We start from the raw sequence: 23,676 nt of genomic DNA, 5'->3' as shown, positions 1-23,676 counted from the left end.
TTATATACACCTTTTAAAACGGAATAACTCTTTTAGAACTGGACCAAACCACTTGAATTTTTTTTAGATGATACAGGGACCAGAACTCTCATTTTTTAACTTCTTTTATCCGAGCCTGTAACGAGAATTTGAAATATACGTTTTGTAGATCTCGGTAACTTACACACACACATGCTGACAATTTCTCGGTAACTTACACACACACGTGCTGACAATTTCGTCAAACAATGGAAGATCGCAAAAATCGCGGTTTTGTCCCGATTTTCGACACTTTCAACCAACGAGAAATCTGCAGTTTTTAAAATCTTTTAACGTTTGTATCTTGACTTTGCGTTAACCGCGGATTGTATGCGTTTAGAGCAAAATTGAGTGGTCGCAATTTGAACTGTGGTAAAAATATTAAATTATTACTGTGAATCTATTAGAGTTATTAAAGAAATTGTCTGCAATTAATGCAGACATTCAACGAGCCTTGAAATTTCGAGAAAATTTGATGAAATGTTCCAGCGGATATCAGTAAATTTATATGAAAACTTAATACAAGAGAATATTAAGAAAAATCTCATTCGAAAAAAGGTGCATCAACAACGAAAATTAAACGAATAACATCTTCGGGAATTTGTTCAGTGCGACTATATTTATCGATCGAAACACACATTTTAAAAAATGATTCGTTGTTCTACGTCCTCCAATTCTCGAGACATCTGAAAACATAAGGTTTTTTCTATCGACGTTAAGGGCTGTTTTCACCCTCTAGATATGGATCGCCGCAGACGGAACAAATACGTTGTGGAAACATTTTTCAACAAATTATAGCGTACTAAAGTTTCGCTAAAATCGGCGTGCTACACTAGGCAATATTCTCTTGTCAGTGCAGCAGCTAATCCCTAGGAACAAAGGTGGACTTAAATCGTTTCGAGTGGAAGCGCGAAAAGACCGTGAGCGGTTTATTAAAGTATTTCGTTTTTTGTAGAGAACCTTTCGAAAAACATGAAAAGCAGCGTACCCACGTTGAAGTAAATTGGCTCGGACGGTGGAAACGGCCTTGAGGCAAAGTCCTTCCGCGTCGGCTTAAGCGTTAAGCCGGATCTCACGGTTGGCAGCGATATTTAAAGCTCCCCGGGCCAGGAATTTCCGATTTTTCGCCGCGTTACGACGGACCACGTAACATTTCGGGCCACCCTATCCAGAAAGTTTGCACGCGTCGCGACGCGACGTCGGCTCCAGAGACTGTTCAATAGATGACTTTCTCTTCCCCGGAACGTGGCACGCCGGTCTTCCGGTGTACCCGGTTTCAGCGAAATATTATCCATGAGCAAACTTCATTCGCATTCACGACGTTTGACCGGAATCACGGCGTCGGGACTCCATTCTAGCCCCGGTTTTTCCTTCCCCTGCTATGGATTTCCGTCGCCCTCGCCGCAATCCGTCGACGCGACGTTTTATTACAAGCACCGGAACGTCGCGTCGGCTTCTTCGATGCCGAACAAGAAGACCCCGGGACCACGATCTTTGCCGGAGGAATTCTAATCGGAGAAATTCCGCGTCGTATTTTCCCGTATTTTCCCGTGCTTTCGCTAAGGCAGCGTGTAACGCCAACTTTTCAATGCACTCAACGCCGGAATCTTGGTCACGGCGAGCCCCACCAGGATTTTAATACGAAATAACTCGTTTAAACGATTTCTTCTGCCAAACGATTTAACGCGTCGTAACAAAAATCATAACTTCCGAACCGATCGTTTCTCGACCAAAATGCCGTAATAATTTATCAAAGAAAATACAAAGATCCAGCGATCATGGAAAAATATTCTCCTCTTTTCACAGTTTCAACAAATTAAAAATAAACCCAGTAAGATTCGTAAATTCTTTTGACGTCTTCATTACCCTTGTACTTCAATTGGCCATTTTCGCCATAAATTTTCGCTATAAATTAAAAAAACGTATTTTGCTTCAAACTCGATAAATAATACATGAAAAGATTTCAATTCGTTTCTGCAGGGTGAAAACACCCCTTGTGCATGTGGATGGGTGGTTCTCCATTTATCTATTTATCCTTAAATATGCAGTAGGAATAAAAAATAATGGCAATACGAATTAATGGTTTTTTTATGCTTCTTAAATTGATATTACTAAAACGATAAAACGTTCTGTTACAAACAGTTGTGAAACGTGATCTGAAAATTTTGTTTTGCTACTCTGAAAATTGTTTAATGCGTCGCCTATGAAATTAGCCCTTCCATCCTCCCGAAACGATTCAAATCGTTTGGTCCAATTTTAGAAAGTGTATTCCGTTGACGCCGGCGCGGATATTCGCGGTCTGTTCCGTGGGGCGGCGCGGCACCAAATTGTACTGTTCAATGCTTGGGCCCTAATACCCACTAGCTGATTCGAATAGACCGAATTTCCAATATTTTCACGTGGCCCGCGGGTGGTCTGGCCTGCCGATAGGACCCACGGTAGCCAGTCGCATGAATTGGAGAAAAACCCTAATTCGTTTTTTATAGCCACAAGCCCGGTCGACGGGCAAACGATGCATACGGTCAATGTCGTACTAAGAAAAAGAAATAGTCGTGCGTTTGTCGTAAATTATGTTGAGTGCGAGCAGCGATTTTGTCGCACCTTCGACTGACGATTTCCAGGCGACCAGGCACTCGAGGCCCCAATAGTATTTGGTTTCCTGGGTCGCAGACAAAAGATATATATTGCCGGGTAAGTGGCCGAGGACTGTCGCGTGGTTTTCCAGAGATCAGTTTGTTTTTCCTTTGGAAAATCGCGGGCCTCGGGGTGGGCTTTAGTTGGGGGAACATTGACCCACCTCTGCATCTTCGGCGGTCCAATTAGAAATATAGGGCCGCCCACGCATAGTGGAGAAAATGTGTGACTTTTTGGGGAACGAATACGCCCAGCTGACACTTTTTCAATATATGAATAAATATATTATATAAATATATAATATATTATATAATAACATATATTATAATATATATAATATATATATTATATATATTCTAATATATAACAATTATAATATATTATATAAATATATTAAATATATGAATATATCAATAAAATAACATTCTGTGCTACGTATTTTTTGATATACAAACGTGGCCCATCGGTGATGCATGCCGCCCCACAGAACAATCTGACGTGGCCCATCGGTGATGCATGCCGCCCCACAGAACGCGTGTCCGCGTATGTTATATTTGTCCACGACTATACCATACGTTGCCGTGTGAAAGAGTCGCTAACGAGGAATTCCAATTTGATAGCAGAAGCTCGCGAAAAGATCGCGTGTTTATCGAGTCTGCGGTTCGGAAAAACGAATTTCGACGGCAAAAGAGATTCCCGGAGATTAGAGGTCCGCCGTGGGGTGAGAATAAGGGCGGTCGGACGTTCAACATGACGAATGCGAATGAAGTTTGCCGACGGATATTATTTCGCGGTGGCGGCCGACCCCTGTCGGAAGACCGTGTCGGGATAAAAAGGGTGTTTATCGGAGAGTTTCATAAAGCGAGCAAATACGCGCGCGGCCGGCCCCGTTCACCACCGTCGTATGTAAAACAGAAACGCCGGCGTTCGGGTTAAATGAACCGAGATTAATTAACGTGAAATATTTTTCCACGGGGAGGTGCGCTGCGGCGTGGTGCAGCTTCCGGACGCAGGCCGCCAGTTATGACAAGATATACAATAATGGCCCATTGTTGCGGACGTTAATTTAATTACCGTCTGATCGATAACGACGAACTACAAGCACCGGCGTTTGTTGTGTCCTGGTCGATCGAGGCTTTTTTTTTGTCCTGCTACCACTGTCGAACGGAATCGCTCGTTAAGCGAGAAATTAAATCCGAGCGAAGAAAACGGATATCGTTTTATAGCACGGGGTATAGCGCAGTATAGTTTAATATATATTATTATTTATTGTTTATTCGATCCTCTTGCTTTGCGGCTTAAGCGTGACCTCCTGCATAGATAATGTTTCCACCGTAGTTCAATATACATATATTTAATGTAACAGAATGCAAACAATAAACAGTGCAAAAACATGACCCACGTGAACAGGCTGCAGCCAAGGGATGACGTAGGGCCAGCGTATAGCAGTAGGGCCATATTTGATATAATTGGGATTTATAATTGCGAGAGTAGAGAGCCGGCGAGTGAATGGTACTTGAGAATAATGTTAACTGCACTCCCGTTACCGAAATCCGAAATCTCTTAGTTTTAAAAAGACGGTAAAAGTGAAATTTAAAATCTTGAAAGTGTTACAAAAATTTAAGAATGTCAAGAAACAACTTATTATCTGTTCCCGCGGTGTCGTTACTAGACTTTTATGCAAAATAAAAATTGTCTACAAGTTGATTGTATGGAACGTAAGAGTCAGACGATAATTATTCATTTCCTTTTTATTCATTTCGATAAATTGCGCACGATACGAACAAATATTCTCAGATTCTTCTAATATATTTACAATTTTGTTTTCCATTTAATCGGTTTCGTGTCAAAAATGCATAAAATCCGCAGTTTTCATTATTACAAACAAAGGGTGTACCGTAAAATTTTGTGAGGAGAACAGCATATATCTGTGAAACACGCTGACGGAACTACTGTTTGAACAATCGTAAAACACGCGATAATATAAATAACGATAGTGACGAATCGATTAAAATGGTATCGCCGATACGGAAATCTTAAAGAATCAAAGATTTGGGAAAACTTCGAAGAAAAGAAATGGCGCAAGGTATGAATTTACGCGCGCATACGTACAATTTCAGCTGTACCATAAAGCTGAATTATGTAGGCGACCATAACAGGTGAAAGGTTTGCTAGCGATTGATTTATGATCGGTGAACAGAGCGGAGTTTTGGCGAACGGACGACTTTATTTGGAACGAGATATAGGGCCGGGTGGAAGTTTGTTAATCTTCGTTCCTCAATTATTCCTGTCCAACGTCCTTACACTCGACACTTTATGGCAATTACGGCCCTACACTTTTTCATTCTGTCACGCTTCGTTCCAGGGTAACGGGAGTGCAGTTAACATTATTCTCAAGTACCATTCACTCGCCGGCTCTCTACTCTCGCAATTATAAATCCCTGTTGCTCCATTACGTCGCTGTATTTATATCAAATATGGCCCTACTGCTATACGCTGGCCCTACGTCGTCCCTTGGCTGCAGCCACCGAATTCCCATTTCTGTCATTCGCAGTAATTAATGCAATCGGTGGCCAATATTTAGTCGGAGCTAATTGAATATATAAATGTAATTCGTAATATGTTAAAAGCACGTTAATTGTGCAATGGTCTCAGCGAACATTTATTTTAACGAATTATATATTATGCATTTACATTTATTATGTTATTCATTGAAAATTACAAGAAACATTGAAGTATCAGGAGAATGTGAAAAAGAATGTGAAAAATTTATTAGTTCGCGCGAACACGAACAAGTGGAAGCACCGGCATATTTAAAAAAATATGGCCATTAGCGGACTGTAGATTTTATTCATTCACATGAAGAATTTAGTAGAAGAAACATGAAAAAGTAAAAGAACGGGTCGAATATAGAATATGTTGTTAATGGAGCGGCGATTTGATGTATAAATGAGTAAAATTAATTCGGGAAACATGATAAAGCGGAAGCAATGTCTCTCAATCCGGAAATTCCTGAGATCATTTGAAGCAACTTTTTCCTTAGCGAAAGTGCGATCCGCGGCTTTGTTTACGACTTATTAACGAAAAACAGTGACCAATGAGATGCGAGATCAGCTGACACGAGACGGCCTAGCCAATGAGCCTGGCCACTGGGTTTCGTGCGCTCGTTGGCTGGGTCGCCTGGCAAGCTCGTCTTTTATTGGTCACTGATTTTCGTTAATAACTCGTAAACAAAGCCGTGGATTGCATTTTCGCTAAGGAAAAAGTTACTTCGAATGACCTCAGGAACACCCATTTCTGGATTGCGAGGCCCTTTTTGGGACACCCTGTAGTCATGAATAAACTGTTGATTTTATGCGTTTAAATTTAGCAGATGAAACACGAAAAAGTAGAAGCATCAGAAGAATGTAAGTATAAGATCTTTTTCAATCATTTATGACAAAAGTCAGTGCGTCAGATATAAAACAATTAAAACTTTAGAAGAATTTCAGACTGCGCCGATACCCTTTCCAACTTATTAATATTGCTAGTAGAAGCGATGAATTTTTACTCGGCTCCTGTTTCATGCAATTGCTTGAGAAAGATTTAATCTTGCTTAAAGATTCACGCGATCTAGTCATGTTATTTCGAAATAATATTTCGAAAAATCATTAAGAAAAAATTAAAGAACACAATTAATTCACTCCGCGTAAAAGCTCACAATCTAGCTATAAGCCAGCACATTATACCTCCGAGATTAATTTGAATAATGGGTTTAACCTAAAATCAAATTATTAGAAAGTAAAGTAGAACGTTGTTCGTCTTGCGAATTCTCTATTGTTCGAGCGAGAGTTTCATACGTAAATATAATCTAATCTAAAACGATTCAAATACAACACGATTTATTCCATAAGTTCACTGTTGAAATTTTAGCCTCGAACAAAAATTAATCTATAGTTTACTTAGTACTAAGATACTAAGATATCGGTTTACATTTTCGTCGGTTCCGTCAGCGGGCAACGACGGTGATGTAAACTGTATATAGTAGATACCGCGATACATCATCACCGGTACCATTAGATATACATCGTACCCTGACTGTTTGGGGGTCCCAGCGTCACAATGTGAAACGCGACAAATAAAACGTCTCTGATTGGTGGACAAGACGAACCCAAAAAGGGTATAAAAGAAGCGTTTTTTCTTGCCGGACTCGTAGTAGAGTTTGGTCGCTCGATCGTTTTCGCCCATATACCTTCTCTCAATAAAGGAATAAAATAAAGTCCTTTTAAGCAAAGAATTAGAATCATATTCATTTTCATTCCATAATCCCAAAATTCACAATGATTTTATATTTATTACAATATGACTTTATATTTATTATAATATGATTTTATACGAATTATAATATGATTTTATATTTTTATTATAACATGATTTTATATTCATTATAATATAAAATCAGTATTGTTTAGAACACCGTAAGTAGTTAATTTCTTTTAATTTCTAAATACATACTTTTAAGCTTCGTACAGCACACTGTGAAATTCTCTACAAACATCGTTATAAATTCCCGCGGAGGTTCCCGTGTCGTTTAATTGTCCCCTCCAATTATTTGATAAAGTGCTGCTTACTCCGGAGGTAAATTATTCAGATATTTACCAGTAGATGTAAAACACCTTTCGCGCGGAATTAAACATCGGAATGCTCGGAGATTTAAACGCTGCCGTCTCCGTAGGTATTCCCGAGATAAATAAAATGCTCGCTGAATTCTGATGGCAATTTCTAAAAATGTTTCTCTTAATCCCCGTCCCCGTTCGTTAATAGTTCGCCCCGTTTAACCGGTGTTCCATTTAATCCTGAATTATGTCAGTCTTACTTTTAACTGCAATCTTTATTCCGGACACTTCAACGCCGTTCGAATAACGTCGTATTTTAACGAAATCGTTTGCTGCAAAGCGCCGCGGCGGCGCGTCGCGGCCCGACTCACGCCCTGGCATAACGGTCCGATCTTAATCCCGCGCTTTTTATCGTTACTCATGAATTCATGTTACTCGCTTATTAAACCCATTTAAGTATCAAAAATAAACGGAACCGCCGCCGGGAAAATCCATGGAAGTCGTTTCTCAAAATTCCTATTACCTTTGCGCTTTGAATTCAACAATTTATGCAATTCTTGTACGCCGTTTCTCGGCGCGCACCGTTGCAATCACGTTTCCTTCAGTGCATTCGGGATATACCGACTTTTTATTTATTTATTATATATATTATTTACATTTATTATTTTTTGTATTTTCATATTATCGGGATACTCGGTCTTCAAACATTGTAAGGGGACCGTTATTGTACTATTAACAATATCTTAGGGTTTAGGTCAGGGTTAGATCATCGTTTATTACATTTATTATTTACGTTTATTATTTTAAAAATTCGTACATTATCGGGATACTCACTTTTTAACGATTTTAAGCTGACTATTAGACATTATTGTACTATTGACACTATCTTTGTTTGCAACGTGTTGCCTAAGCGTTTTAACAAGATCGAACCAAGAAAGTATCAAGTCGTTATCAGAAATTAAAAAAATTAGTTTCCGCCTTTTCTATGTCTCGAGACGTGAAAGTTTTGAAAATGACGGATCAAATATTGTTAAAAAGAAATGAATATCTTTGATTTCATAGTGTTGTTTTCAACTGATGAGTAAAATTGTGGAACACAGTAATTAACGCACTTATTCTCTACGATGACAAGGAACCGAAACGCGTGGAAATCTCGCTCGAGAATCACCGACGCGAAAAGAAAATCGCGTCTGAATATTCTCAAAGGTTTCCTGCGGCTGCGGTACGGATTTCTCTTGGGCAAAGGGTTAATCATGGTATCGCAAATGGGGAGAAAAAAAATGAGGGGATCGGATCGTGGGTGTTAGGAGAGGGGATATATCCTATCCTCGGCGAGAAAGAGAGAGAGAGGGGGGATGGAGAGGAGAGAGAGTGAGAGAACCGTTCTCTTCTCGAGGACGCACGTACTGATTTTCTGTCATGAATATTCAGAGGCTTAATTCGCGATGAGACCGATCGACGCCGATACATCGTTACCGGCGATAGCACGGATTAAACGATCGGGCCTGGTTCTTTCGACACCCGGCGTCGGGGCTCGTTAATCGATCGCATCGCGCATAAACTCGTTACGCCGCGTTACAAGGGACGTAATCAACGGGATCACGGTCCGTGTCGCGTCGTGCTGACACGGACCACTTTTCCGAAACCCAGCCTCGTTTCCATAGAGGTCTGGTCGTCCTCAACGTTTTAAGAAAATTTCGCTTTCATCGTAACGGTTTCCTTCATTTTCACCGGACTGCGAATTTTGATGCGTTCACGAAGAAAATTGGTAGGCGTAACTTGAAACAATGAGAGAACCAAAAGAATTATTATTATTTAAGATTAATTGATATTATTAAAATTAAATTATTATTATTTAAGATTAATTGATATTATTAAAATTAAATTATTATTATTTAAGATTAATTGATATTATTAAAATTAAATTATTATTATTTAAGATTAATTGATATTATTAAAATTAAATTATTATTATTTAAGATTAATTATTTCTACGTGATTTCTGTTTTTTTTTTTTTGGTTCTTTTTAACGATCGAGACTACAATTTTTATTCCGCACAATGATCCGCTGTCTATTTATCACTGTTGTCATTTACAAGCCTTTTTAATCGTCGTGGCGTATGCGAACTGTTTTGCCTCGATTTAATCGTGCTCTTTGTTATTTATTTTGTTCTCAAGTTGTGAACATTTTCTCAAATTGAATGAATTTCGGCACGTCTCGATTTTTCTTGAGAAACGACACCTGTGTTCTTTATTTTGGTGTATTGCTTCTGGACGATGTCATTTAATAACTAGTATGTTTATATTTTGCATAAAGTTAATTGCTGTTTTCCAGAAATTACCTAAGCACCGTCGTCCAGAGTTGCTAAAAATGAAGCAGAATCTCACCGTCGTATTAGAAGAATAAACTTGGTTATTGCAGGATTTTAGACCGATCCAGAAGCGTCTATTTCGAAGCCACCTGTGCCGGGGCCCGCGGAAGGGTACAAAGCGCGAACCCATCGAAAACGTTGGCTCGCCTCCGTAAAAAAAGCAGGGACGAATGGGTGATTTCGGTTTCTCGTAGCCCGGACCGCAATGTGTCGGTGGGAACTCGTGCCGACCCCCCTTGAACTTTCAACAAATTAAAATACACTTCCTCGCCTAATCAAGCGCAAACGAGGCTGGCATGGTCTGACCGACCCACTTCCCTTTTTCACCCCAGTTGCCGTATGCGCGTTCCCAATAAAATTACAATATCCGTTCACGTCCCTTATCCGTTCGCCAAGGGCCGGCATGCAAACGACTCAATTAGAGGCTCCGGCTCGAAAGGAGTAACAAGGAAATTGAAAGGAAGAGGGCTGGGTACACCCAACCCCTTTTGTGCGGGTGGTTCTCGCCCGCGGAGAACAAAATGGTGGACGCTACTGGAAATCTTTCGTTCAACCGTCCGATTGTAAGTTCTTTACCAGAAAATATCACTTGATCAGCGTCGTATGAATTGAGTTTTTTGTTCGCATAACTCTTACCGAGATCTATTGAGTTTGTTAGAGTAACAGTGGCGTAAGCCGCATTTTCGAAAATTTTTACTTACATTTTAAGATGAAGTATAAATTATAAAGTTATTATAGATTAACCCTTTACAGTCGAGTGGCGACTCTAGGACACCACTAAACATTCTCTGCGCTAGGAAACCAAATATATAGCAGTGCATAATGGTTAATTATTATTAATAGTATAAAAATTTAATAATGATATAATTGCAAATTCGCGTTATATAAATTATTGTATTTTATTTAAGTTTATTTTAGTATATCCTATTTTATTTCAGATTATTTTGTTCTATTTTATTTCATTTTATTTTATTCAATTTTATTTTATTGTAGAAAATCTGGTTGACAACATACTGATTAAATAAATTACCGTGTTCTCAAATTATTCAGGTGTAGTAGAACTTCGATTGATCGAACTGGATCTTCCTCAATCTTTATTATTTAGATTTTGGATTATTTCAAGTAAAAACGATGAAACTATGGAAGAACTTCGATCAAACCTCGATCCATCATCTTATACTATTCTATTAATTACTTATCGAAAATAAAGAGAAATTAACTATTAATTTCGAATTCGGATAATCGAAGTTCTACTGTACTCGTTCATCTATCAACACGTTATACAAGGTGTTCCATAATTACGGTACTTCCGGAAAATGAGGGGTCCCTGAGGTCATTTGAAGTAACTTTCTTCTGTACAAAAATGTTCTCCGCGGCTTTGTGTATGATTTATTAACAAAAAACATTCATCAATAAGTGGCGAGCTCTACTGGCGCGGGGCGGCTAAGCCAATCAGCGAGGAACCCGGATTCGTGCGCTCGTTGGCTCGGCCGCTTCGCGCCAGCCGAGCTCGCCTCTCATTGGTCAGTGTTTTTCGTTAATAACTCGTTAACGATGCCTCGGAGAAAATTTTTGTAAAGGAAGAAGTTGCTTCGAATGACCTCGGGAATCTCTAATCTCTTGGAAGTACCATGATTTTGGGGCACCCTGTAGTACAATGATCAAACCGGGCGACATTAACACTATTTCGGAGAAAACAATAGAACGGATTCGACTCACCTCAACGTGGCAGGACCTGTTCCCAGATCGAAGGTGAACTGCACGTGTCCCGAGGATAGATACAGCGCTATGAAGTCGCCGGTGGCGTCGCTATGGTGGCCGTTGTAAAGTATAACACCGTCTGGTGCGGTCGGTTTCAATGTGACAGCCAATTCGAGCCAAGATAGCGACGTATCCGCCAAACCCGGGTACCGAAGATAAGAGGACCCGTTGAACGATGGTACCTGTAACCCAAAGAATCCATCGAGCATGGTTATCTTATGGTGCTCTAGATTTTCGGAAAGTTCGCCCGTCGAAAGACGCCCGTGACCGACGTTCCTGGTGAACGACCGGTGATTTTCTCATCTCTTTGCAGCGATAGCGACAGACTGCTCGAGATACGATTAAATACTTTCGCGCTGAAGACATTCTGTTTTCTTCAGCAATTTTCTAGTTGAATAGTCTTTTTTTTTGCAACTGTGATCATTAGACTGCGGATTTAAGATTATGTCAAGGTTATTTCGAGGAGACAACAAAGAGGAGATAAAGTATTGGTAGGTTAAGTTGGAAACACAAAAGAAGAAAAGAATATTGTTTTTCCAGCAATTTTTTTATTGGATGGTTTTTTTGCAACTGTGATCAGTAGACCGGGAGTTTTATGGATTTCGTAGCAGAAAATGGGCAGATTGAATTCGAGACAGTAAAGAGAAAAGTATTGAAAAACATAGTCACGTCAATTTGAACTCGTTGAAATGATTAAGAAAAGAAATGAATGTGTATGCAGTTCCTGGAGCTTGTAATAACTGCAGTCAATTTTTAATTTGCATTAGTGATAAGAATGTCTTGTGATCATTAAATTGAAGATACGAGGATGTATTATCTTAAATTGTTTCAAATTGTTAAAGAAAGAGAGAGAAAGAAGTAATTTTTATTTGGCCCTTGTTTGTTCTAATCGTTGAAAACAATTTTTTTTGTCTTGCGATTGTCAACGATGATTTTAGCGTTCTTGATATAGCTGACTAAAAATCTCCATTTTTAAAGATTAGTTTACGGAAACTCGAATGAGGCAATAATTTCTTTTTCTCAACAAGAAAATTGCTTGCGATAGACATGAGAAGTAAAAATACTCGATTGATTTTTATTTGTGATTTTTATTTATTGAAGTAGCTTGGTAGTGTAGACTTTCACGATAAATATTACTTAACCTGCTTAATTTTCATTATTCTTGCAATTGATGATGTTCGAAATCAATTGTTCGCATTTTTGTTAAATTGTATTCAAAGTCCTCGCAAGTCTAACACAATGCGAGAAGCAAAAGGATGAGTGTGTCAATGTTTTAAACGTTGGTACACATTACCGACATATTATTTTAATATCTCGATGAAATTTAACGCAATGATATTCCGACAACACAACTGACCCGCGGTCCAAAGCGAAAATTAAACAAAAGTGACAGAACGACAGTAGGATGTAATGAACAATATTATAGTATACGCGACGGTTTAATTCGAATAGTATGAAATACAATTATTAAAACAGGTATGATCACAATGATATTCAACCAGAGAATGATGGGAACAAGTGACATAAATATTAGTAACTATGAAGAAAGTTTGGTGGCGCTACATTGAACCGGATTTCCGAATAACATATCTTCGATAATAGTATTCCAAATATTGATACGTTGAGAGTGATACAATTTCTATGGCCTTTACATAGTCTATTAACAATGAAATTGTAGTTGCCGGAGCAGCGTTGCCATTGAAAAGTGGAAACCATATTTTTATGAAATGTTTCGATTGTTCATTCTTTCATTTAAACATTACTGTGCGCAAAAAAAGAGCGCAGCAGCGAATGTATCGATGCACGTGTATGAATAGATTGTACATGTATCAGAAAAGTTTGATTTGAGTCATTGTTTTACGAATATTGAATGTTCGGGCTAACATCATATTCTGGTAACATTGTAAAACTCTTTGTAAAATACATTTTGATATTCAGCAATAAAATACTAAAATGTGAAATGTAGTTAATTTAAAATATTAATTGTTAGTCAATTTAAAATATCAAGACATTGACGTAGAACTTTCTGCAATAATTTCTGAATGTAAATTGCTTATTTATAAACTGCAAAGTCACTAATTTGTAAATTGTAAATTACGAATTTGGGAACTTTAAATTACTAATTTAGAAACCGTAAATTACTCATTTCGAAACAGTAAATTACTCATTTCGAAGCTGTAAATTACAGAATACATTTCGATAATTGTTCGAAAAAACAGATACTACGTATTTAAAGTGTCATTAAATTCTGTACGATTACGAGCAGATTGCGTATACTAGTGCAATCTCTAGCGTCTACATACACGTTTAAAATTGCAGATAGAAATCCGAATGAAATGAAGCAAACGTTACGAACCGAAGTAAAACGGAACCGACACCGCAGACAAAAATCCGAAAGGAACTATATTTCCTCGAGTTTACTCAACTGACTTTACTAATCTCAAAGGTGGAGATAAGAAGCACATTTAAGGGATGTTCTCACCCTTTGAGCATGGCCGATATCCGATGAAAAAAATACATGAAAAATACTATTCCGAGAACTGCATCCACAAAAATGCAAGGGTTACTTTAAAGTGTTGTAACTTCGCGAAAGAAAGTCGCAGCCGCGTTTCTCATTTTTTAAATGAAAGGGGAAGAATTGAAATTCATTCGACTGTAAACGGCATCTCCGAACAAAATTTTACAAAGTCCGCGAATCTCGTTAAATTTGATAATTTTTAATATGGCAAACGTGGCCTCACATTTAAAGGATTACAGTGGCACAAGAGTGCGTCGAGCTTAAAATCGAGGAAGAGTGTTTTAAAGTAGAGATTTGAAGCTTTAATTTGAGAGAAAGCTGATCATCCTGGGATGATCTTTCGCGGAGTTATCGTCAGGCGAATTTGGCCGATTTTTATACGACTTCTTCGAGCAGTATCGTTTCTTCGCACGATGATCCCAAAGTAAGTTAAACGAAAACGCAATTTACAGCAGGATACCCTAGAATTAATTGACGCTAGAATTAAGGGGATAAGACTGGACTGAATCTAGAGGACGGTAAACAAGAGCCGCTCGATCGTGCAGGTGTGCAGGTGGCTTTATTTCCGACGAGAGGTGTCGCCGGAGCCAATTGCTCGAACCTGCTGTATAAATATCGTTACTCTCCCGTGTAATATTTCGAGGAGAGATCCGGTGCCGCGCGTAGGATCGAGCTCGTCGATCACGGAGTCCGCGAGGAAACACCATAAATCGGGCGATATCTCACCGGCGGAACGAGAAAAATCGTCGGGTGCCGACGAGGCCGTCGCGACGACATTATTCCCCCCCGGCCGGCCCTTATTTTCCCGGGCTATCTCTTCGGCGTCAATTTCCGAAAATGACGTAGTTACCGAACAGGAAGAGGCCGGCCGACACGGTGCTGATACACCTCCACTAAATTAAAGCCATGCTTGTTCGCCGCGATCGGTGCTATTACGGCACTCGCATAAATCCTGTCGAGCGAGCGCGGAACGCTAACGCCTGGTGAGACGAACGGGAACAAGTATAACACAGTCGCCCAGTGATAAAAATGAAATTGTATCCCGTCAGGATAAATCGGGAATCCACCGGTGCCGTTCGGCAATGATGAATATAATTCCGCGAGCGTGTCGCGGGTGCGACGCGCGTTTTCGAACTGATTCGTTTTATAAAGGTGGAGAAAGAGCATTATCAAGCGGGCGGAAAAATTCGTTTCGAAAAGGTGCTCTTGAGAGAAGCGATTCCGATGTTTGTTGCGCGAGTGCGCGCGTTTTTCGGAATAATTTGTTCGGTTTGTGTCAGCAAGTCGTTCGTTGCTTGTTATTTAGTTTTTGGCGTTTCCGGTCGGAGGACTTTAGCATTGCGGAGTGTTTCTGATTTTTATCGCGCGTTCGAAAAAATTGGAAATGTTTCGCAGCGTTTGGAATATTTATGCTCCGCGAACACGCGTGCGTCGATGATTTTCTTTCGAAGCAAGATTTCTTTGGCGTGCTCCGGCCAGAGAAATTGTGCTGTCATTAATCGTATAGAAACTCGACGACTCTGTCGTGGAACGCGCACGTTTCAGATTTCCATCGTAAAATTCGTAAGAAATATTTTAAAGAAGTTCCATAAACGGTTCACTTTCCTTCGTACGTAGTAGAACTCATTACAGAAGCAACAAATTTTTGTTTCTAATTCTCATAAATTCTTCTGTGAAATGTTGCAGAATGATCCACGGTTTACCGATTAGCAACTAATTCCTACCTCTTTTTTGTGAATATATGTATGTGTTATACTTGTACATGTGACAATACATTTAAGAATTAAAAATTAGAATGCGGATTTTGTGCATGTATGAGAAAAGTTGGTACGTGGAATAGAAAACGGTGAATGCAAAAGATAAAATTAACAGTGTGCTGTGTCAGATTGTTTTTAATTTATTAAAAGTTGTCATGAATGGAAATAAATTTTCGTTTCATTCCTATTTATTGCGTTCGCGGTAGAGAATTTTTGTTTTGCACGAGGTTATCCAGCGGTAACTGAGAAAGTAAAAGAGAGAAGTTCAGGCTTTTCAACGTAGAGGTTCGAAATTTTACAGAATTGTATTAGACCATTAATTTTAATAATATCAATTAATGATATTAATTAATATTTTATTAAATTATTAAATTACTTTATCAATTTAAATTATCAATATTTCTAAATTACTGATTTAAATTACTAATTATTTCGAGTTACTAATTTAAATTATCAATTTTTTTAAATGAAAAATTTAAGTTACAAAACATATACACATATACAAAAATTAGTAACTTAAATTTTTATATATATATATATATATATATATATATATACACAATATATATACAAGATATACAATAATATATATACACATATACAAAAATTAGTAACTTAAATTTTTCATTTAAAAAAATTGATAATTTAAATTAGTAACTCGAAAGAATTAGTAATTTAAATCAGTAATTTTTAGAAATATTGATAATTTAAATTGAAATTTTTTGTAAATTACTAATTATTGCGAGTTACTAATTTATATTACCAATATATATAAATTGATAAAGTAATTTAATATAATTTAATTGATAATATATATACTAATTATTTTATCAATTAAATTATATTAAATTACTTTATCAATTTATATATATTGGTAATATAAATTAGTAACTCGCAATAATGAGTAATTTACAAAAAATTAGTGATTTAGAAATATCGGCCATTTTAATTAGTAATTTAGGAAATATTAGTAATTTCAATTAGTAATGTACAAGGAACATTGTTCAGCATGCGGAAAGGGGCTAACACAGGGAAACTCTGAGGACCGATAACACAATTCGGAAGCATCCTGCAGAGTGTGGAGCATAAAGGAAGAACATTAGAACGCGAGTGCCGAAGAGGAAATTTAAATGTTGGATCGCGCAGTGGCTGTATCCGGGCAGGAACGCGATGTGGTTGGTAAAGGAGCGAAAAACCGTGGGAAAGGGACTGGGAATATCAATTTTAGTCGTACGCCGGCTGGTATTGAAATTACTCCGCAAGTGTACCGGAAGTAATATCGGTCGACAGGCGGACACGAATTTTATCGGATACAGTGGCGCGCGCGTCTACGCGAGCTTTAATGCTTCCGGTGTCGTTATAATCGATACCATCGCGAAATCCGCGCATAATCCGCCGTATATTTCGACGCACACGTGGAGTGGTCGGCTGCGGATGAGAGGACAAATTGATCGGCATTATGTCTTCGTGGCCGATGACGCGTTTTCAAATTGCGCGCGAAACGAGGAACCCGGAACGGTGAAAAATCAAGGTGCAATCCCGTTAAGAGAGTGCATCTGGCTGAAAACGAAGTATGTACTGGTAAATTTTCAGACAAAATTTTAAAAGTACATGGTTTTATAACATTTTCCGCGCTGAATCGAATTCTGTAGAAATTAATCTTTCAACTTCCAATTATTTATTAAAAATATAATATTGTCTCTGTGTGAAAAGATTATTGAATTGAAAGATCCATACGTAATTTCCTTCAATATCATGTACACTAACCGCAGTAAAAATATCAGCTTGAAAACTTGTCATTTGTGTTCGAGTCATTTTAATTTTAACATTAATCGACAGCAAGTTTTTCAAATTGAAGTTATTACTGCGGTTCGCGTACACGAAAATTGTGTACGGATTCTTCAATCCGATGATTTTTTCGCAAAAAGATAATTATTTTCAATAAAAACATGCAAGGTGGAAAATTCATTGCCGTATAATTCCATTCAGCGCACAAAGTGCTACAAAAGTATATATTTTCAATAATTGATCTGACAAATTACCGGTACTTGGTTATCAGCTAAATGCACTCCCCTAACTCGATATAAACACGCCCGGGAGCTACCGTGTGAAGGGTTTCCGTCGATTCGACTCGATCATCTCCCTGTATAGCGTTTCGAAGCTCCAACATGGCGGCGGAAGAGTAATCGAGCCCCTCGATTTCGAGATCCACTGGCGCGAGCGTAATTTCTATAGACTTTGAAACTGGTTCTTCTACTCTCATTATGCCCCGAGTGTTCGACGTATTAAGAGAACCCTTTGAAACGGTGGAACGGTTCGCGGATATTCTTTCATGAAAATTTACTAGCCGCCGAATAATATTTTCGCACGATTTCATCGCTTCGTTTAGTGACGATCATTCGCGTATTCATAGCCCGTGAAAATGTTCATGGAATTGTAAAATAGACCACAGCTATATTTTTACTTCTGCAATCCCGTTATTAAACGGCCGATCTTCATGCTAAATCGGAACTTTCCATAACGGTTACGGAAGATATAAGTTAAATATTCGGTCGTTCAGAAAGTTGTTTCGTTCTTTCACGAGAAAATGAAAGAAGTTTATCGAATGATTAAAGTAAAACAGCGAAACACCTTTTGACATTTTTCTGATGGCTTCGAAGCCTTATGCTCATAGAAATCCTGTGTTTTAATGGCAAAATACTGTATCAAAGTGTTTTTTTAACATCATTATAAAATGAAATTTTTGTGTGAAACGAAATAATTTTTTAATGGACTCAACAGAAGGTTGCTTCTTTTTTTTTTTTAGTAATTTTAATGATACAGCAGCATTCCAATGCTCATTTAATACTTTCATTATTTCGTGTTCCACATTTTCGTTTCTGCTATAATTGAAATACGATCCACAGTCTAATTGTTGTGGTCAGAAAATAATGTTGCATACAGTCGAGTACTTCGGGCAACGTGATTTTATATTTGACAAGAATGTATGAGAATCGTAAACAATTTATTAATTAATTTCTAACATAGAATACAATAGAACTGAAGACACTATTCAATCGTCACTTTAAAATTGAACACATTTTCCATTTACTGAGATTGTTTTGACTTTACAATTTTTTTTATTCGTGTTTTATACTAATATTTTGTCTTGTATTATACGAGAAAATTAAAGAAGTATAGTAAATTCTTCCTAATTGACGCTCGGATTGCACACAAATATGGACAATTTGAAAAGTGGAGATACGATTACTCGAGTCTCTCTCCTCTTCCAAAATTGTCCATTTTTGTGCACAATCTGAGCGCCAATTAGGGAGAATTTACTGTACTCGAATTAATTTGAACTTTCTATTTCCAGTTTCCTCGCAAACTACTCTGAACTTATGAATAGAGTGCGCATCTTTATGCAAATTTTGTTTCTGTTTAATCATTTCAATAACTTCTAATTAATGCATCAACGTTCTCAGTTTGTTTGAGGGTGTTCCCAAATCTTCGTAAATGATATTTAATCATTTATGCCACGAGTGCATAAAATCCGCAGTCTACTTATGAAATTTCTTGGGACCACTATTTAGCAGTGAACGTGTTAGTCCGTCTAACCGCCGCAGTTTAATTGCGAGAACTCGCGGAGACTAGAATTTTTTTTGTTTTGAAAATGCCACTGGAAACCTATCGATCATCGCCGCCGGGTTGCAGAGATTTTTATCTGCCAACCTGTACACCGGATAACTGTATATCTCGGTGAACCGGAAGTTTCTACAAACAGCCGCGGAGAGGACCAGAGTTAACAAGTGTCACTTGAAACTCAAACTCGTTCTCGAACTCCGAGTACCCGCTCGCCTCCCCTCTAATTCTATATAATAGACGCTGCCGACAATCCAATCGAAAATTTTCTGAAAGCTTTATCGGCCGGAGACTTCAAAAGCTCGTTGCACGTTGTTAGCCTCTCCCCCGGCTTCAAGAGGGATCGAAGGCAAAGTTTCCGAACCCGTAAACGTGGCGGACATTATTCGATTAATCCTGCGAATTTATTTCGCGAATCGTATTATTAATACGGCGGCATACTAATTTGTTTCGACGATATTTTTCTGCTAAGCACGCGAATGCTATACTTATATGCATTGAATTTATTGTTATACTATTCTTATTATTTGCTGTATTGATGATGATGAAACAATGAAACAATGGAAAATTGAAACAATGCGAAATATACCATGCACGAGGAGAAGCAGGAATAAGGAGAGGCAAAGCGGGAAGCACAAATAACTTTTTACTCGAATAATTCGAAGAAGTAATAAGGAGAAGAAATAGATTCTTATTCGAATAAATTTCTATCTACGTCAATTTTTATTCGACTGATTATGTTTATTCGGTAGCGTCGAATAAAATTTTATTTCAGCCGAATAAAATTTTGCCCAACTCCGGTCCACGTCCTCGAATATTATCCGGATTAAGGACGACTTCGAGATAGCACTGAAGTTTGAAGATCGCATAATTCAAGCTGTTGAACCACGGCCAGGTAGAGCACTCGACAAAATTACGATTGCGTATGAGAAAGTTCGGCCGAAAGGGGCAGGGACTATTAAAAAACTTGCGACAGAGAGAAAAGAACGAGTTGGAGCGTTCCTAATCTTACGAGGACAGTAAAAATCAAGGCGTGGGAGAGGATGATTGAATCCATGCTCGGGGCCGCGGCGCTAAAGAAAAGTTTTATGAGGTGTGGCCAGGACCCGGGGCATTCTTGGTCGATGCTGCCGACGTTGCCCTCCTTTCCTTTTCGCGGGAGCAAAGGCGACATCCTGGTGATAACCAGATCCCGTGGGTCTCCGCAGGAAAGTGACCCTGTATTATGCGAAAGACCACCGGCTCCAAGGATCCCACGGGGTGCTGCATCTACCCGCGACTCTTGCGCCACACGGAAAACATCCCCCAACTTCACTTATCGTGTTCGCCACTCCGATATGACGAACAGTCCCCCCCGCAATCTCGTTTCGCTCTTCTCGCTGTGATAAAGCTGGCGTTGCTTATGCAAAGGAATAGCCGAGGAATATCCCCGCGCCGGGATCCCCGACCAAACATAATTCCCGGTTTCATTTTTCGAGGATAAAATTTTCGATAAAATTACGAGATGTTCAACCCTTTTGCTCTCGGACGTCACTTTGACATTATGGCACGTCGCATTTGAAATATCACTTTGGAAACATCACATTCGAAATATTTTTACAACAATACCTTTTAAGATATCACAGTCGAAATATCACTGTAAAATCATTTCGATTTTGAAACATCACATCGTTCGAGACGTTGCTTTAAAAACATCGCATTTGGAACATATTACTTTAAAAAATATCACTTTAAGTACATCACATTTGAAACATTACTTTAAAAACATCACATTCGAAACGTTACTTTTAAAATAACATACTCGAGACATCACTTTAAAAAAACATCACGTTCGAAATATTACTTTCTAACAGTACTTTTAAAATATCACATTCGAAATATTACTTTCGAAAACATCAGTTTTCAAATATCACATTCGAAACATTACTTTGATAACATCAATTTTCAAATATCACAGTCAAAACATCACTTTTAAAACTTTTGCACTCGGATGTCCTTTCCCTGTTGACAATTATGACATTTCTTGGTTCGTCTCAATGCGATCTTACATCGAAGTCCATTTAAATATCAGAAGCTTGAACTAAAATATCCGCTGTTTTTTTATGGAAAAACTTGGATAAAAAAAGAATTTGAACAGCACATGGTACCGCATATTTTGTTCAAAATAATTGTGCATACCATACGTTCAATTTGGACAATAGACTTTGATCTGATTATTTAAATAAGTTTGATATTAAAATAAATCTATCGAAACTGTATTATTTCCTGTTAATTCATAAGCGAACGGGGCTTTCCGGTTGACTTAATAATTAATATATGAATATCAGTAATAAATCGATGTTTACCTGTAAATCCACTCTGGTTTCACAGAGATCGCCGGTGTACCCTAGGGGGCATAGGCAAACGGCCGTGTCACCGCCGGTAGTCAAACATTTCCCTCCATGGGAACACGGAACCTTGCTGCACCTGTCTGCGGTGCATTCCTCTGCAACGACAATAATAAATCAATCGCATCGATTCTCTTCTAGCGACCACGAGCTGCAAGATAGGCGACACACAAAAATCGTCCCCGATAAAACGGAACCTGGTCGACCGGCCGCGATCGCGCGGAATTCACCGAGCCGAGAGACATCGATCCCTTTTCCTCAGCTTTCCATGCCGGTGGCCGAACACCGACGGGTAAATATTTGACAAAAATACCGCGGCTTTTGTCCTCCTTCTTCCAGGTATCGGAAATCGAATATGCTGTAAAATCGTCGTGCTCGCGCGCGGAATAGCAATGCCGGTTCTCCGGATGCGTGAAACATTCGATTCAATATGGCGTTGTGCCGTTCAACGCGGCGCTTCGGCCTCGCGCGAATGTGGTCCGGTTTATTTAAAGTCCTCGCAAAACAATGAATAAATTTGTTTCCTTGCCGTGCTCGTTGAATTTCGCCGTTGTTTACGCCAGTCTTTTCGAAAGGTCAGCACTTGGAATGGAAATGCGCCGATCGAACGAACCCCGGAATCGAATTATTACACCGAGGATTCGTAAGTAAAATAAAAATTGTTTGCTGTTGCCGCGAGATAAAGAAGCTGCATAGGCGTCCGTGTCGTTTTTTAATCGTCAAATAGTGCATCCATTTTAACGTTAAAGAACTTTCTTACAATCGGACCGAACGATTTAAATTGTTTTTGGATGTCAGAGGAACCATGCAATGTCTAAATAATGATTTTCAAACATTGTAATTGTTACGAAACCTCGCTTTTAACACTTTCGCTACGGGCGGGTTCTCCACCGCGGTACTTCCGCTGAACGGAGCGCCGCGACATCACTGCACGCTACGCGACGCCGATCGTCAGCGGGAGTACCGCGGCGGAGAACCCAAGCTGCTTGAATGTTTTCGTACGAAAAAATTTCTCTCCAAAGGGTATTTATAAATAAAGGGTATTCCAGGGTATTTATAACGTCCTAGCATGCGCTCTTTAATTTACAGTATGAGAGGAAATAAAACATTATGCAATATAATGCATCTTATGAAAGGCCACTATAGTGGCCCATAGTACCTCAGTGGCATCTTATGAAAGGCCACTATAGTGGCCCGTAGTACCTCAGTGGCATCATACGAAAGGCCACTATAGTGGCCCGTAGTACCTCGGTGGCATGTTATGGAGGGCCACTATAGTGGCCCGTAGTACCTCGGTGGCATCTTATGGAGGGCCACTATAGTGGTCCGTAGTACCTCAGTGGCATCATACGAAAGGCCACTATAGTGGCCCGTAGTACCTCAGTGACATCTTATGGAGGGCCACTATAGTGGCCCGTAGTACCTCGGTGGCATCATACGAAAGGCCACTATAGTGGCCCGTAGTACCTCAGTGACATCTTATGGAGGGCCACTATAGTGGCCCGTAGTAGCGAAAGGGTTAAAACAGCGCAGACGAAACATCACTTTAAAAACATCGCATTCGAATCATCACATCCAAAACATCACTTTTTAAACAACGCATTCGGAACATCGTTTCTGGAACATTCGCTTTTAAAACATCGCTTTTAAAAATATCACAATCGAAACATCGCTTTTTTATGCTTGTGATCATTCCATCCATATAGCTCTGTTCGCAAAAATTTGTTCAGACATCGTCTAGTAAGCTAGTTCCCTAATATCTCAAAAACATTCAAGTTCTTTGTTCCAATTTCGAAAAACTTATTCTCATTCCAGTGTCTTGCGTTGCGTTCTATGAAGTTTCCGTACAAATAAAACGAGAAAAGCAATAAATTAAATCACTGCATAATTTCTTACTGCCTACTTGGTCTGAAATAAGTTCAGTCAGTGTGATCGATGGAATTGAAACCGGTTCGACCGTACGTAGGTTCAATTATTGCTGATTCTCGTCTGCCGCGTCACCTCGTTTCATAA

The 23,676-nt window shown here is 38.9% G+C and overlaps 1 protein-coding gene across 3 annotated transcripts in view; it reads right to left on the bottom strand.

The window, feature by feature from the left end:
• The window catches only part of LOC117223764 (EGF like, fibronectin type III and laminin G domains protein pikachurin), a 393,877-nt gene that overhangs the window by 34,714 nt on the left and 335,487 nt on the right, over window positions 1-23,676 (bottom strand). For all 3 annotated transcript variants that reach the window (XM_076523267.1, XM_076523265.1, XM_076523266.1), the window contains 2 exons: window positions 21,622-21,761; window positions 11,339-11,562 (listed from right to left, as the gene is read on the bottom strand). In XM_076523267.1, the coding sequence (XP_076379382.1) occupies window positions 11,339-11,562; window positions 21,622-21,761 (364 nt within the window). The remainder of the gene's footprint in view (window positions 1-11,338; window positions 11,563-21,621; window positions 21,762-23,676) is intronic.

This window comes from Megalopta genalis, chromosome 6 (assembly GCF_051020955.1).
Source record: "Megalopta genalis isolate 19385.01 chromosome 6, iyMegGena1_principal, whole genome shotgun sequence".
Taxonomy (NCBI): domain Eukaryota; kingdom Metazoa; phylum Arthropoda; class Insecta; order Hymenoptera; family Halictidae; genus Megalopta; species Megalopta genalis.
This window is presented reverse-complemented; position numbering and strand designations above follow the sequence as displayed.